General features: G+C 53.6%; 5 protein-coding genes across 5 annotated transcripts; 2 read left to right on the top strand and 3 right to left on the bottom strand.

The window, feature by feature from the left end:
• Positions 1–682: 682 nt before the first annotated feature.
• On the bottom strand, positions 683–3,028 carry PG998_012269 (kinase-like domain-containing protein; the record flags this gene model as incomplete). The annotated part of the gene is made up of 1 exon (XM_066879085.1): positions 683–3,028. The coding sequence occupies one exon, from the start codon at positions 3,026–3,028 to the stop codon at positions 683–685; it is 2,346 nt and encodes a 781-aa protein (XP_066725469.1).
• Positions 3,029–4,300: 1,272 nt separating this feature from the next.
• PG998_012268 (uncharacterized protein) lies at positions 4,301–6,165 on the top strand (the record flags this gene model as incomplete). Its single annotated transcript, XM_066879084.1, has 2 exons — positions 4,301–4,610; positions 4,664–6,165. 2 exons carry the CDS (start codon positions 4,301–4,303, stop codon positions 6,163–6,165), a joined length of 1,812 nt encoding a protein of 603 aa, XP_066725468.1.
• Positions 6,166–7,294: 1,129 nt separating this feature from the next.
• Positions 7,295–8,659, top strand: PG998_012267 (uncharacterized protein; the record flags this gene model as incomplete). The annotated part of the gene is made up of 3 exons (XM_066879083.1): positions 7,295–7,464; positions 7,523–8,305; positions 8,368–8,659. The coding sequence occupies 3 exons, from the start codon at positions 7,295–7,297 to the stop codon at positions 8,657–8,659; spliced, it is 1,245 nt and encodes a 414-aa protein (XP_066725467.1).
• Positions 8,660–9,008: 349 nt separating this feature from the next.
• PG998_012266 (uncharacterized protein) lies at positions 9,009–10,186 on the bottom strand (the record flags this gene model as incomplete). Its single annotated transcript, XM_066879082.1, has 2 exons — positions 9,009–9,195; positions 9,252–10,186. 2 exons carry the CDS (start codon positions 10,184–10,186, stop codon positions 9,009–9,011), a joined length of 1,122 nt encoding a protein of 373 aa, XP_066725466.1.
• A 939-nt stretch (positions 10,187–11,125) lies between these two features.
• On the bottom strand, positions 11,126–13,470 carry PG998_012265 (uncharacterized protein; the record flags this gene model as incomplete). Its single annotated transcript, XM_066879081.1, has 3 exons — positions 11,126–12,309; positions 12,352–13,150; positions 13,447–13,470. The coding sequence occupies 3 exons, from the start codon at positions 13,468–13,470 to the stop codon at positions 11,126–11,128; spliced, it is 2,007 nt and encodes a 668-aa protein (XP_066725465.1).
• Positions 13,471–14,080: the final 610 nt, after the last annotated feature.

Raw genomic sequence — 14,080 nt, 5'->3', positions numbered from 1 at the left:
GGGGTTAATGTCAACCCGGTATTCATTTGTCAGAGCCATCTGGCACTAGGAGCATTAACAATTACTAAAAGTGACTTGCAAAATAGGAGACGACTACGACTATAGCCACGTGCATCGTGAAATGTACGCAGTAATCGGGAAGAGAAGACTATTATACGTACGACACAGGACCTAGTTATCACCTATCGACGTTTCAACCGATGAGCGTCATCAACCCCCTTCTTAAGTCGCGCCTACCTTGCTACTGGGGCCTAATAGTCAAATGATCGATTCCTTCTTACTTCGGATACACAGTTGACTGGTGATAGGGTTTGTTCCATTGCGACAACCTGTTGCGATGATTGGATGTGATACATTGATGTAGTCCAAGTCAAGATGATGATTGTGTCAATTCAACTTGATATCTGACCTAGACTCCTTTATCTTCAACTATTTCCATAAGTGGTACCAATCGTCCCATTCCCCCTTTAAAAGATGCCTCCAGCGTTGTGATTTGATCCCAAACAATTTTATGTCTATCCTTGACCCCTGAAAGTCCCCTACCAATTTGCCTCTCCTCTATTTGCCATCTAATCCAAGAGCCCCTCCCTTCCCCTTCCCCCAAGATTAGTCATAAACTTTCCTTTGTTGTCCATTAACTGGCTGTCTGAGACTCGAGTCCAGCAATCAGCCTTGGCCCCATTCATGATCCAGGTCTCGCACCATCAGCCCGTCGAGGCTCTAATTGCTTCACCTGCCTCCCCACGTCGCTAAGGTGCCCGGACAGGCTTCCCAGGAGCCTCTTCATCTCATCCGCGACGGCCTCGCGGCTCGCGCGTCCCTCCATGACCTGCGCGGAAGGCGGTGCGACGAAGGCGCGAGTCCAGATCGAGGCGTCGTCTTCTTCGCTGTGGCCGTTTCTGTCGCCGCCACCGTCGTCATCTTCGCTGCTATCGCTGATGGGCGAAAGGAAGCCATCCAACTCGGAAGACCCAGACCTTCTCGGAGGGGATTCCATGAACAAGGACGGTGGCTTGTATTCCTGCTGATGGTGGCGAGGCTGGCGCTGCTCCAGCTCGAAGGGGCTCATCGATAACCCGTCTTCGCCGCAAAACATGGCGGCTGCTGACCATGGGGCGTGGGCCGTCTTGGGCGGCGTGTTGGGGAACCTGTCGATACTCGTATCGGTGTATTTGAATTGAGTCAGTCCGAACATGCTTTCGTCTAGATCGATCAGGCTCGCGAGAGAATCGCGACCACCAGCGCCCATAGCTGGCGGGTTCATACCGGAGCCATTCAACAGAGGGTTGATGGCATAACCATTCAACGAAGCAACACTGCTGTTCCTATTGCTTGTAGTACGACGAGCAGTTCCCGCGCTACTACTCCGGGGCAAGGGCTTGGTGTTGGTTGGGAATCGCCACTCCGCTGTGTGCTGCATAGCGAGTGGCGTAGTGTTCAAGCGGCTTCGTTGAGGTGGGCCGGCTCGGGGTGCTTGATCGACAGATGCGCCAGAAGGTTCGTACGGAGCGATCGAGCGAGGAAACGTCCCTTTCGGAGCTTTGATGGTGTTCATGTCATTGAAGAATGATGGGGAGGTATCAAAGCCATCCAGAGAGGCGTCGAGGTCAATAAGCGACTCGCGTATAGCAGCTGTTTGGGAGTCATCTCGGAGTGGGAGATCCGGGGCCGAGGACGATAATGGTTGCATACCCAGATTGCCGTAATACTCCTTCGAGTTGTCGGTGTAGTTTGATCTATTCTCAGGATCAAAGACGCTCTCTAGTGGAGCCTTGAGTCGCTCGAGGACATGGGGAGGGGGGCGGCGTCGGGTCTTGGGTCTCAGGGGTGGCGGTACCAGGTCTTGCTGATCATCGCCATCATGCGCCGCCAGAGAACCGTCCATATTGTTGACCTGCTCGTCAAATTCCACTGTCGTGCTAAAATTCCACTCTTCCTGCCCATCTAAGCCCTCGGTGCGAGGTGTTGACACCTGCGCCCCAATATTGGGGTTCAGCAGCGATTGCCTGACGCCCCCCTTCTGTTCCCACATCCAGTAGTTCCGCACAAGCTGAGAAAGAGACGCAGCTGGATACGCGAAGTTGGTGTCACGGATGTATGCGTGTTCCACCACTCGATCAATCGAGGGGCGCTTGTCGGGAGACTTCTCTAGGCAAAAGGCCACTAGATCCTTCAGCTCATCAGAATACTGAGATCCCTCCAGTCGTGGGATGTGCCCGTTGAGGAATTGCCCAAACTGTGACGGGTCGACTCTCGCTTGGTGCGATTCCACCGCATTTGGCGGGAGCCCCGAGGCCATCTCGTAAGCCACGGCACCGAACGCCCAGATGTCCACCGCGGGACCGTACGAGACGACGTTGTCGAACAGCTCGGGGGCCATCCAGTGCAGAGTTCCGATGACGGTGCGCCTCTTGTCGAACTTGGTCTGGACCATGGCCGCGACGCCAAAGTCGCCCAGCTGGACTCCGCCGTCCTGTGTCACGAAGATGTTGGCGCACTTGATGTCGCGGTGGATGACGCCGTGGGCGTGGATCCACCGGACGGCCTCGGCCACCTCCCTCAGGATCGGGATGATCCACTTCTCCTCGAGGCGCGGGCCGCTGTTGCCCTTGCCGGCGGTGACGGCGGCGTAGGTGCTGGCTTGTTGAAAGGGCTTCATGAGCGTCGCGACGCTACCGCCGGCGCAGTAGTCCGTCACGATCCACATGGATTGCTCGACCATGAAGGCGTCGATGACGAGGTTCACGTTGACGGCGCCGACGTCGCGAAGTAGTTTGAGGGTGCTGATCTCCTTCTGGATGTCACCGAGAGTGTCGGCTGCGCCGGGGTTTTCACTGTCGCCGGCCTCGATGTCCACCATCTTGATGGCCACTACGGCACCGCCGATTCCCTTCTGCCTGTTCGTCGTCGCCTTGTAGACGCGGCCATAGCTGCCCTTGCCAATGAGCTCCGTAAGTAAGTAGGGCGGAGGGATGCGCCCCGCTTCCCCGGCAGGCCTTGTCGGTCGCCATCTGCATTTCCCTCGCATCGTCCATCATGGCATGGCGAGTGGACTCCATGCCGGCATCGATAGAAGAGCGTGGTGGGTCTAGTGTTGTTGTTGTTGTTTTCGTTATTGTTGACGGTGTTGCGGCCGGTGTTGCGGCCGGTGTTGCTGTCGGTGTTGCTGCTGTTGGGGTACAAGCCTCTACGAGAAACTCATGATAGGCAATGTTGCCCAACGGGACCGACAAGCGGATGGGGGGACCACGGCGAGCCATGGGTCATTGACGATCGGCAAATATTATCTAGTTAGGAGAGATCGAACGATCAAGTTTCCTTACCAGGATGAACATTTAGGCTTAGTGGTCGTAAATTTGATGCAAACCCCTCGCATCAGGCAAGTCACCGTTGAGGAAGCTCGGCGTTGATCGAGATGCCAGGTACATTTTGTACGACGTCGTCCCCTGAAAGCCCCATACCGCCGGGCAATCGGTTGAACGGGCGAGACGGGCTGCATCCGCGATGCAGGGGCTCTCGGGTGAACACTGCTTAAGCGAAACCTACCGTTCCCAATCAATTGGTCCGTACCAAGAACGGTGCATGTGCGGTTCGGCATTGCCGGTCTGGATAATCTAGGCGGATGGTTTATCCATCCCCTTCTTTCAATCTCAGCACACGACACGGGATGTTTATAGGTTGTGTACCCATCCTATCACCACTCGCTACAGCTGTTAGTGAATTTATAGCTTCGTGACAAGTATGCGTACTTCTGTGCGTACTGTTGCTGCTGTTTTCATACAAGAATACCAGGCATCATCCGTAGCCATAGGAAGTTAATCACCATTACCGGGGCCGATATGTAATGGGTTACGTAGGTCGATGGAGTTGGATAATCTGACCTCAGGAGAGAGCCCACAAGAACGAGGACCTGGTCTCTGGAAGAAAGTGGGTAGCCGTTAGTCACACCTTGGGTCCCCGGATGCGAGCCGGAGAATGGAATCTAGACTCTTTCCATAGCATAAGAGCCTTCATAACTGACATTATTTTCATCAGAACCATGGGAAGCAGAAAGTGAATTAGTACCCGGGGGTCAGGGGTTGTTGCGAGATGCTGGGGAAGGAATGGGAAATGCTGGGTGCGGTTGAACATCGGACGCGACGCCTAACTCCGCAAACCCCGACCATTCCATTCTCGCTAAGCGCACTTGCACAAGGGAGACGACCGAATACCTACTTTCTACAAGGACTGTCTTCAACCTGATTCTTGTACACGTTCTCTACAGGTCGGGGAGTCTCTCTCTGTCCATTCGACGACGAGTATGCCTCCTAAGCGAAAGCTATTCTCAGCCGCCGAAGCAAGCGACGACGAAAACAACAACAGCGTTCCCACGACACCGACCCCCAAAAGACCTCGGCTCGACCCCCACCGCCGCCGCGACCACCTCTCGCCTCTCTCCGACGAGCTCCTCGTCCGCATCCTCACGTGTCTACCCTTGCCGTCCCTGCTCAACGTCGCGCCCGTCTCGCGCCGATTCCACCGTCTAGCCGAGGACTCGCAGCTATGGAAGCGGCTGTACTATAGCCGCTTCGTGCTGCCGCGCGCCCTGCGCATCCCGGGCTTTCGCGACGGTTCCGCGCGCGGGGGAAGCTACACTACTCTTCACGCCGGGCGATATGGACAGACGGGAGGCGGGGCGGCTGGGTCGATATACGCAATAGCAGTGATAATAATAAGAACGATGGTTCGTCGCGTGATTGGAAGGGACAGTACAAGTTACGACACAATTGGTCGAAGGGCAAGGCGGCGGTCGAAGAATTACACGTGGGCGGCCTCGAGCATGCACATGCGACTAGCAGTACAGAAACAGAAGACGTTACGGCGGCGACAACAACGGTTCGGCCTATGCTTGTCAAGATCTCCGAAGGCATAGCTGTGACCGCAGATATTTCCTCAGGACTGCGCGCATGGGATTTGAGGACAAAGGAGCTGGTCGCGCAAATCACATTATTCGAACCTACGTCATCGGAAGCGGCGGCACCGAGCTGCCTGGCCATTGATGACCAGAAGCTACAGTCTAGAATATTAAATATCGCCGTGGGCTTTGAAGACGGCAGCTTTGGGGTATGGAAGCTGGATATCAGCAAGAACGAATTAACATGGAGGTATCGACACGAGAAGTCAACCAACGGCGAGCTGGTCGGGATCGCATATTCCCACCCTTATCTATTGACCGCTACCGAGTCGGTCCTTATTTCACTATACACATTTGATTTTACCGACGACCGCAGATCCACCACTATACCAGCGGAGGATACGCCAACTATGGAGGCAATCATTAATACATCCCCGCCAATGCCCAGTCAGAATGAAGTTGGGGTTACCAGAGGGTTCCCCAACCTGAAGCTACCCACGAGAGAGACTTCGGCTTCAGCCATCCTTCAAGCGCCATTATTACTTACTTCACTTAAGTCGCATACATCAAGAGCCCCATTAGCTCTTTCCATACGCAAGACGGCGAGCACCACGATAGCATCAATCGCCTACACCTTTTCAACCCTACAGGGATGGTCGCTTGGCATCCAGGATCTGCACTTACGCGCATCATCATCACAGGTGAAAACGACACCTGATATCACAACGACGCGCATCGCTTATTCTCCATCAATCCGCTCTGCTTCTTCACAAACCCTATCGCCGCCTTCGTCGCCAGCGCGGCCGGCGACCTCTTCTCGAACTGGCGCATCTAGAACAGGGAATGTGGACAATGGGCCAACCAGTATCTGCTATAACCACCCTTACCTTCTTGCCACCTTGCCGGATAACACATTAATATTGCACCTCTGCACGTCGAACGCCACTTCATTGTCTGTCTCGCCCGGCATCCGGCTCTGGGGCCATACCTCCGGGATCAGCAATGCCGAGATTACCTCACGCGGCAAAGCCGTCAGTGTCAGTTGCCGCGGCGAGGAGATTCGTGTTTGGGAGCTCGAAGGCCGGGTGGAGGCTAGGAGTATCGAGGTTCGGCCTAACACGCCGGCTAAGACCACCGCCGGGTTAGATAGTAACAGCATTGCTGCCTTTGACGAGAAGCGAAATTGGGTTGGTTTCGACGACGAAATGGTAATCGTGTTGAAAGAGTCTAACCAGGGGAGAGAAAGCTTGATGGTGTACGACTTTACCTGAAGTTGTATATGAAGCGTATAGTGAATGATGCTACTAATATCCCGTTACTCACTTCTCCCTTGCTTTGCGGAGAAGAAATGATGGGTTTCAGACCTTGTCGATGCCATGGCATTGCTGCCTGCAATGCAGGTTGCATGCGATATCACAGGAGTACATCATTCATCTTTCACGGGAAACTGCATCTAAGCTGGAATGAGTTCATCACTCGGCCCGTTTCAAACGACGGATGATAAATAATTGAATGCGACATCGGAACACCAATCAATGGGGCAAAGCAGCCAGCAGCTCCTCTCTTTCACCTCTGACGGGATGCTGCAGACAAAATGATACAATGAAACTTTGCTTGCTCTGCTTGCTTTGTTCAAGTGCGGCTCGTGATTGCGACCTGCATGAAGGGGCTTAAGACACGCATTGTTAGCATGCTTCACGGCACCAACAGGCGGTAAGTAGATTGGGATTCGGCAACCGAAAGCTCACGGGTCGTTGTTGAAAATGCCACTGCCATCATTGGTGAGACCTCGCATCTGCCATTACCCGGGACACTTCTTTGGCGATGGTTCTCATGACAGGTTGCTGGCGCTGGCAATTGCTTTCCATCCAGCCCCAAATTAGTGGGTAGTCTGTATTTTCCAGGGTCCATCCATTCATCATCACCCAGTTGCCGTCGCATTTTACAGCGATCGACAGCGCTGATGGACGGGGCGTACCTGGCGCTAACACGATCCATGACATCAGATCGCAGCCTCATGAATCCGGGGTAAGCTTTCTTTTCTGTCACATCTCGCACAGCCAGCCACAGGAAAGAAATGGTTGGTGTAGAAGGAAAAGAACTGGTGATTGTCTGCTAGCTTGTAATTGAGGCTTAATCTGCTAAGGGGAATCACATCAATTGACATGCACTATGAGGGCTGATCTAAACATTCCGTCACTGCTTGTTCCCTTGTACTTGAACCGCTCAAGGCCCAGAACTCAACCTTCAACAAGCTCCCCCAAGTCAACTACCACAACTTTGCGGATTAAACACTGGGTTCACAAAAGTTGTTTGTGGTAATCTTTCAAATATACCCTCGTTTTGCCACGCTACTCATCTATCTTCCCACTCCACAATTGAGCAAGGACTCATTTCACAATGCCTACCACGCGCTCATCAGAGAAGAACACCGAGGCCCAGGCCAATGGGTCCGAGGACCAGGCTTCTGGTACGAAACATGAGATAGAAGAGAAGACCTCGCCAGCCGCAAAGCGCGCCAAGAAGGACGATGAGAAGACACAGAAGACTATCGAAGAGACTATGCCTGAGTATGTTTTGTGCATCTCTATTTTCCCTGTGTTACTGTCACTGACATACCTAATTCAGCGTCAACGGCGGTGATCACGAGGCTGAAAAGACAGAAGACGCCGATGCTAATGAGAACAAGAAGAATGGCGAAGGCAGCACTGATGAAAAGAAGGTAGAGGCAGAGCCGACACAGGAGGATGAGAAGAACGATAAGCTCGATGACAAGGAGAACGAGACACCCGCCACGTCGCAGCAGCCCGCCAAGAGCGAAGAGAACGGCGCCAGCGCTGTGGAGCCCGAGGCCCGCGAGGGCGAGGTTCCCTCGAGCATTCTGGAGAAGGGCATCGTGTACTTCTTCTTCCGCGGCCGCGTGGGCATCGACGACCCGAGCGGCGTGCCGGATATCGCGCGGACCTACATGATCCTGCGACCCGTAGCGCACGACGGCAAGCTGGGCGACGGCCCCATCGGCGACGTGGGCAACAGCCGACTCGTCGCCATCCCGAAGAAGGTGCTCCCACTGTCTGGGAACGACAAGTGGCTCGCGTTCGTCGAAAAGGTCCACGCATCTTTCGCCGCGCTTAAGGACGAGTTTCTCGCTGCCAGCGACTACGAGACCAAGACCGCCGGCACGCGCCACTCGCCTGCTGCGACGCCCGTCGGCGAAGGCGTGTATGTCATCACGTCGACGGGCCGCGAGAGCCACTTCGCGTACATGCTCACGCTTCCCAGCGAGCTCGGCGAGGCGCAGAAGGAGATCGGGTTGCGCGAGAAGGGCAGCTTTGTGCTGAGTACTCGGAACCCGGCCTACCCGCCGCCCAAGTACGCGCAACTGCCCGAGGAGCCAGACTATCCTCAAGAGTACGTTCGCATATTTGATTTTCTACGTTGTTATTTGTTGTAGGTGCTAACTGCCTGACCAGTATCAAGGATGACTTCCGCTCTCTCCGCTGGAGCGGCACGACACCCAAGCACCTCGACTACGTCAACACGCAATTCCTGCTCATCGGCGAGGGACCGGGCATCGACAAGGCCATGGAGCCCCAGAAGCAGGACCAGAAGGACGGCAAAGAGGAGCCCGAGGAGGAGCTCATCAAGCTCGAGGAGGAGGATGCGCAGCGCATGAAGGGTCTGAGCGAGAACGACTCCAAGGCCATCTTTGCGGATCTTGGTGCCAGCGCCAAGGATTACCCGAAACTGCAGACTACTTTTTAAAGACGATTCTTGTCCCTTGGGGAGCTCGAGGTGTTTGGGCGTGGGCAAGTGATTGAATCGGGTTCTTGATTATGGCGATGTGGCTGCTTGGCGACAATTACCGGTGATGTTTCAGCATCGCTGGAGGATCAAAATGCGGGGTCAATAAGGTCTAATTGACTAGACAGAATTCGGTTTGGAGAGTTCACGAGAACATATTTGTGCTTAGGGCGTACCGCATGTTTATAGGAACATCATAGCCATTCAGGCTTTACGACCACGGATTGCACAAGCAATGGTAGCTCTCGTGGGAACCTAGCCAACTCAATTGATGACGAACAAAGTTGCCAGAACCTCGCCATATAATGGATTATTCTAGAATTGCATCCTCTTCAAACTCCTCGAGGCAGCTTTTGAAGGACTCCACGTCGCTGGAGTCCTCTTCCGAACACGGGACTGCATGTTTCCGAAGAAGGTCCTCGTAGGTGAGAGTATCCTCATCGTCCTCATCCTCGTCGCCCTCTTCGTCGTAGCCTGAATCATCATCATTGTCCTCCCTGTCCTCCATCAGGTCCTCGAACAAGCCGGGTAGTTCTTGCATGCCGTCGCGTACCCCCTCTTTTTCTGCTCGTGAAACTCGTCGCTGAGCATGGCCGCGGCCGCCTCCATCATCTGCTGCCGCTTGCCATGCGGCTGCGACGAGAGGTGCTGTTCCGCAAGTGCGAGATACTCTTGTCGAATTAGCTCCCGGAACTCGTAGTCGTCCGGCTCGTCGTCACCATCTACATCTTCATCTCCATCTTCATCACCGTCGCTGTAGTCGTAATAACTAGCATTCCCATCGCCATGGGGTGAGGCAGAATGATCCCAGTCGACTTCCTCCAGTTGTGCGTCGTCGTCTTCGTAGTAATATGTTGCCGCTGGCTCATCGGTGTGTGTCGCGGGCATACAAGCTTCCGGTCTCTCTTCATCCTCTCTCGTCTCCCCGTAATTCGACAGCCTCACGCAATTTACCTCCTGGAAGCTCTGCCGCCACAGCTCCTGCGGCTGTTCCGGATTCCTCTGTGATCCCGGCTGCGCAGCGTCTTCCAGGCGCGACGAGGACGATAGGCGCGCAATCACTCCCTCGCAGAACAGCGACCAGGCCTTGCCGCTGCGCTTGCTGAGGTCGGCCGCCTCATTGCGCATATCAGCTAATTGGTAGTAGATGTCATCGCCGTCGTCTTCAATGTCGTCGTCGCCGTTTTGCTGAGCGGCATCATAAGGTGGTGGTGGTGAGAAGATAGTCTCCCTCTCTAGATCATCGTCGCCGTCATATTCGGCGATGGGAGTAAGGGATGTGCCTTGGTAATCACATGATGCTGGCGATAAGGATCCCTGTGAAGAGAGGAACTCAACCTCCAGCTCCCAGATCAGTTCGGCGAGCTCGAGGCTCTGGTCCAGCAGCTTGGTGGCTTCGCGCTGGAGAGTGAGGAGCTTGGGACCAAGGAGTTCCTCGAGGATATCTGGGTGTGCATTTTGAGCATCTAAAATGAACGTCGTCGCCATCTTGTAGCTATTATCGCGTGATCTTTTCCAAGGTTGTGCAATGTATGTTGCTTAGAGTGTTGATGAAGTTCAAGTGCTTGGTAAGGCTGAGTCAACTTCATGAGGTTGAATCAAACCTGAGGGTTAGATGATAGGATGGGATTTCATCGCATCATACACTTTTGGGTCATCACGCAGGCGAAGAGTCAGCGGTCTAGATGAAAAGAAGCTTTTCCTTGTTGGTTTGTTAGGGCGACGAGATGGGATGGCGGGATGAAGTCGGTAGCCGCGATGTGCCGATTGTCTCGTTTTCTGTCTCTCCGTTCCTCCAACCTGACAGGCAGACTAGGAGTAAGAAGCGGGATGAAGCTTTTTCCTAATGACTGATCCGAAACCTACGGAATCAATCCTCCCCATTGTTCACAGTGAAGTGAAGGTTTTGTTTCGCCTCAGGGTTTCCGTGGCCACTCGATCCGCCAATCCCAAAAACGAGGCGGCTGTCTTTGTCCGTTTGCGTCGGCACGTGGCGGGCTGTCCGTGGCACGCATCCCTTTCCCCTTAGACCTTTCTTGACTGTACCATCCAGCAGCTGCATTCCAAGAAGCCTGAGGGTTGAAAGCGGGTATTCCATACTTCATACTCTCGCCTGATCTCAAACATCAATCGTTATCTGTTCTATCTAAATGGGGTAGGAAGGCATAATACAGGGTAAATCAGGGAGAATTAATGCTTGGTGTGCCTCAATACCAGCCCGTTCGGGCTGCAGCGGAAATGCAATCAATTTGAGACCGTTCAGCCGTCTGCAATCCAGTTGCACTTTAGTCTTCCTCCCACACGCGCCCCTTTGACACCGATGATTCTGTCGATTTGGACAAGCATCGCATCACAGTCTTCCGAGAGAAGAAATATGCCTGAACTGAGAACCATTGGTATCCTGGGACCCATGCAACGCATGCGCTCTCAAATGAAGTCTACCCAGGTGATTGGCACTCCCTTACTTATCGCCATCTCAGGCGTGACTAATCTAGGGTTGTCCACACCGAACGCCTGCTTAACCCTTTCCTTCTCATATTCTCGGTCTCGCTCTGTGCTTACGACATGATCGCCCTGAATCACCATTTTATGGATTTCTGGCCGCCAAAACCCATCCTCTGAACAGCGCTGGATCACACAATAGTCCAGAGGCAGCGGCCCATAGAGCACTTCACCTGACATCAGCCCGCTCACGAAACATGGTCCGACGACTAGCCATTGCTGTTTCTGACGTTTTTCTTTCTCTTCTACACAACTGGCGCCGGGGGCCGGACGCATCAACACGGGGAAGCGTGAACCCCAAGGAATGAACAGGGTGTCGCCGGGAGACGTCGATGGCGGGCCCAGTCCGACGAAACCGCCCTCACTCAGAAATAGTGCTCGACCATTCCAAAAATGATACCCTGCATCAAGAAACCGTTTATACTCAGAAGTGTACTCACTGCTATTACAGCCCAAACGTGCCTTTTCAAATAAGTACACCAAGTAATGTCCCACTGCACGGAGCTCTTCCAGGGTGATAAATGTTTCTTTCCGTGGGATGTGCTTATGCTTAAGCTTATTGCATAGGATAGCCCAACAGAGTGCCTCGATGAGTGAACATTTCTCTCCCACGTATTCCTCTTCAACAGCCGGAACCATCTGCAAAAAACGCAGGATTGCATCTGTGGCCTCGCTATGCGTAGATCCCATCATTTCGACTGCATGTATCTTCGAAGCCTTCTTCACTACGCCCGGAAAGCGAATAACTCCTCCACTGACTCCCATCGGGAACTCGACACAGGGTTTAGTGTCTGTGGCGGTATAACAACCATACGTGAAGTCTGCAGTCGCTGCGGTACTTGACCAATCCGGGACCCAGCTTGGTAGCCCGGGCATGCGGTCAGGGGTTAGCTCGCACGACATAAGCAAGTCGGCGTTTGTTGATCTTTGGAAGTACTGCGCGGCGACCGCCGTGTACACCTTGGCGGTACATAGGCTATAATCAACGTCAGGCAGGCCAACCTTGTCGCTATACATTAGCGCAAGCATGCCGTAGACCCGGTCGCGGGGATTGCTGCACTCTGTCCCTTGGAGGGCAAGACTCAACTCCGACCAATATGTCAAGGAGGCTTTGCCCACATAGTGTATGATGTTACGAAATTGCGGCCTACAGAGCTTGCAGGCGAGTGCCATGGCCGCATTCTTGAAGTCGTCCCATCCTACCTCGCTCGCGCCACATAATACAACAGCCTGTCGTGCAAGGAAGACCTCCTGTCGCACCCAGACCCGTTTGAACCACTCACGCCCCAGTAGCGATTCTACGTGCGCCGAGAACGCGTATGGCCCCATGCCAAATTCCATACTGACCTCGGCCACGTAGTTATCATTGAGGGTGTACACTAGAGTTGTCCAATTCACATTTGCTCTTGCTGCAGTGAACTCAAAGAGTTGCATGACAAGGGCGCTTTCATCACGCTCGGGGCCAAGCCATACAATGACACGGGCGGCTGACCTGTATACTGCACCCATGCGACGAACCTGGATGCTCTTTTCGGTGTTGTCTGATTGGTTGATACATAGAGCGTCGACCCAAAGCGTTTTCGCTGTTACCACGTTTCGGAGGCGCCTAAGAGCAACTGCCAGGTTGTCCGTGATGGCCATCACACGCTGTGAGGAGCCATTGCTGTCATCGTCGCCGTTGCCTGCATTTACCAAAACATATTGCCCTGAGATAGAGGTGCCCCAGGTGTATGATAAAGCTTCGTATTCGATGCTCGGTTTGTCATCGGATCGAATGAGTGGGACATTATCCTGCAACTCGACATGTCTGAGGCCGATACAGATCTCATCAGTCTCTTCCCCGGGGTGCAGAGTTAAGAGCCTGATTTCGGAATCTTTGAGTGGGCGGTAGACGTAAGCGACGGGGAGGGAGATTGACCCGGCTGGTCGATCGATTCGGCGAGAGACATACTACCGGGCTTCAGATGGTAGCAGAATGAAGACAGTCAAGTGTGGAATGAAAGTAGAGGTATGTTCACGACATTCGATAATTCAGTTTCACAGGGCATCAAGAGCAAGGGGTTGAATAGTTATATGCTTGATTGTTTAGATGTGAGGGCTATGAGGCAAAGGTCGATCGAACTCCAAGATTCGAGATACCCTCCCGCTTGACCTGAAGTTGACAGATGATGCTACACTGGCATGGAAAAATTGCCTATTGGACAACCTGGCTCAATACCCCGCCTTAACACCAAGTCACAGCTCACATCATTCTTGGATTGGTCACGCATGCGGTACGACAAGTACATCTATCAGGCTCCTAGATTGCTTCAGTATCTTCGGTAAACAATTGGGTGAGGGACTACACCCATCGGGCAACGTCGCATATTGTTAGGGCGTGGCGTGCTCGACGGGTACTCTTTACTTGGTCCTTAGATATTGTAGGTGTATATATCGCGTCCTGCATCGTCGCGAGTCTGAGCCTGACTTTCATCTTCGCTAGTGCCAGTAGCCATCATGGGGGAGTCAGTCAATCGAAGCCAACCCTTTCTAGAAACATTCTGCGCCAGCTGGGGTTGGCAGAGTCTAGCTGGAGTTGTTGTCGGTACGATACGGGAGAGCGGCAGAGCGGCTAAGTGCTCGGCGAGTAGGACTATATGGGAAACGCGCTCCCCGTCATCGACAATTTACCGCCACCCGCCTGGTTGGTACCTGACCGGAACCTGACGTCTATCATCGAGATGCCAAATGCATCCGTGCTGATAGACCACGACATAGCACTACCACTACTAGTGGTCAATGCAGATGATCAGTCGGCGGCTCTGACCCGAGACCCACAAGCTTGGGTTAAGGTCGAACTTGGGAATATGATATGATGAAAGTACCACTGATGGCGGCAAT

This window comes from Apiospora kogelbergensis (assembly GCF_038363985.1).
Source record: "Apiospora kogelbergensis strain CBS 113332 chromosome Unknown utg000008l_segment0_segment0, whole genome shotgun sequence".
NCBI classification, from domain to species: domain Eukaryota; kingdom Fungi; phylum Ascomycota; class Sordariomycetes; order Amphisphaeriales; family Apiosporaceae; genus Apiospora; species Apiospora kogelbergensis.
This window is presented reverse-complemented; position numbering and strand designations above follow the sequence as displayed.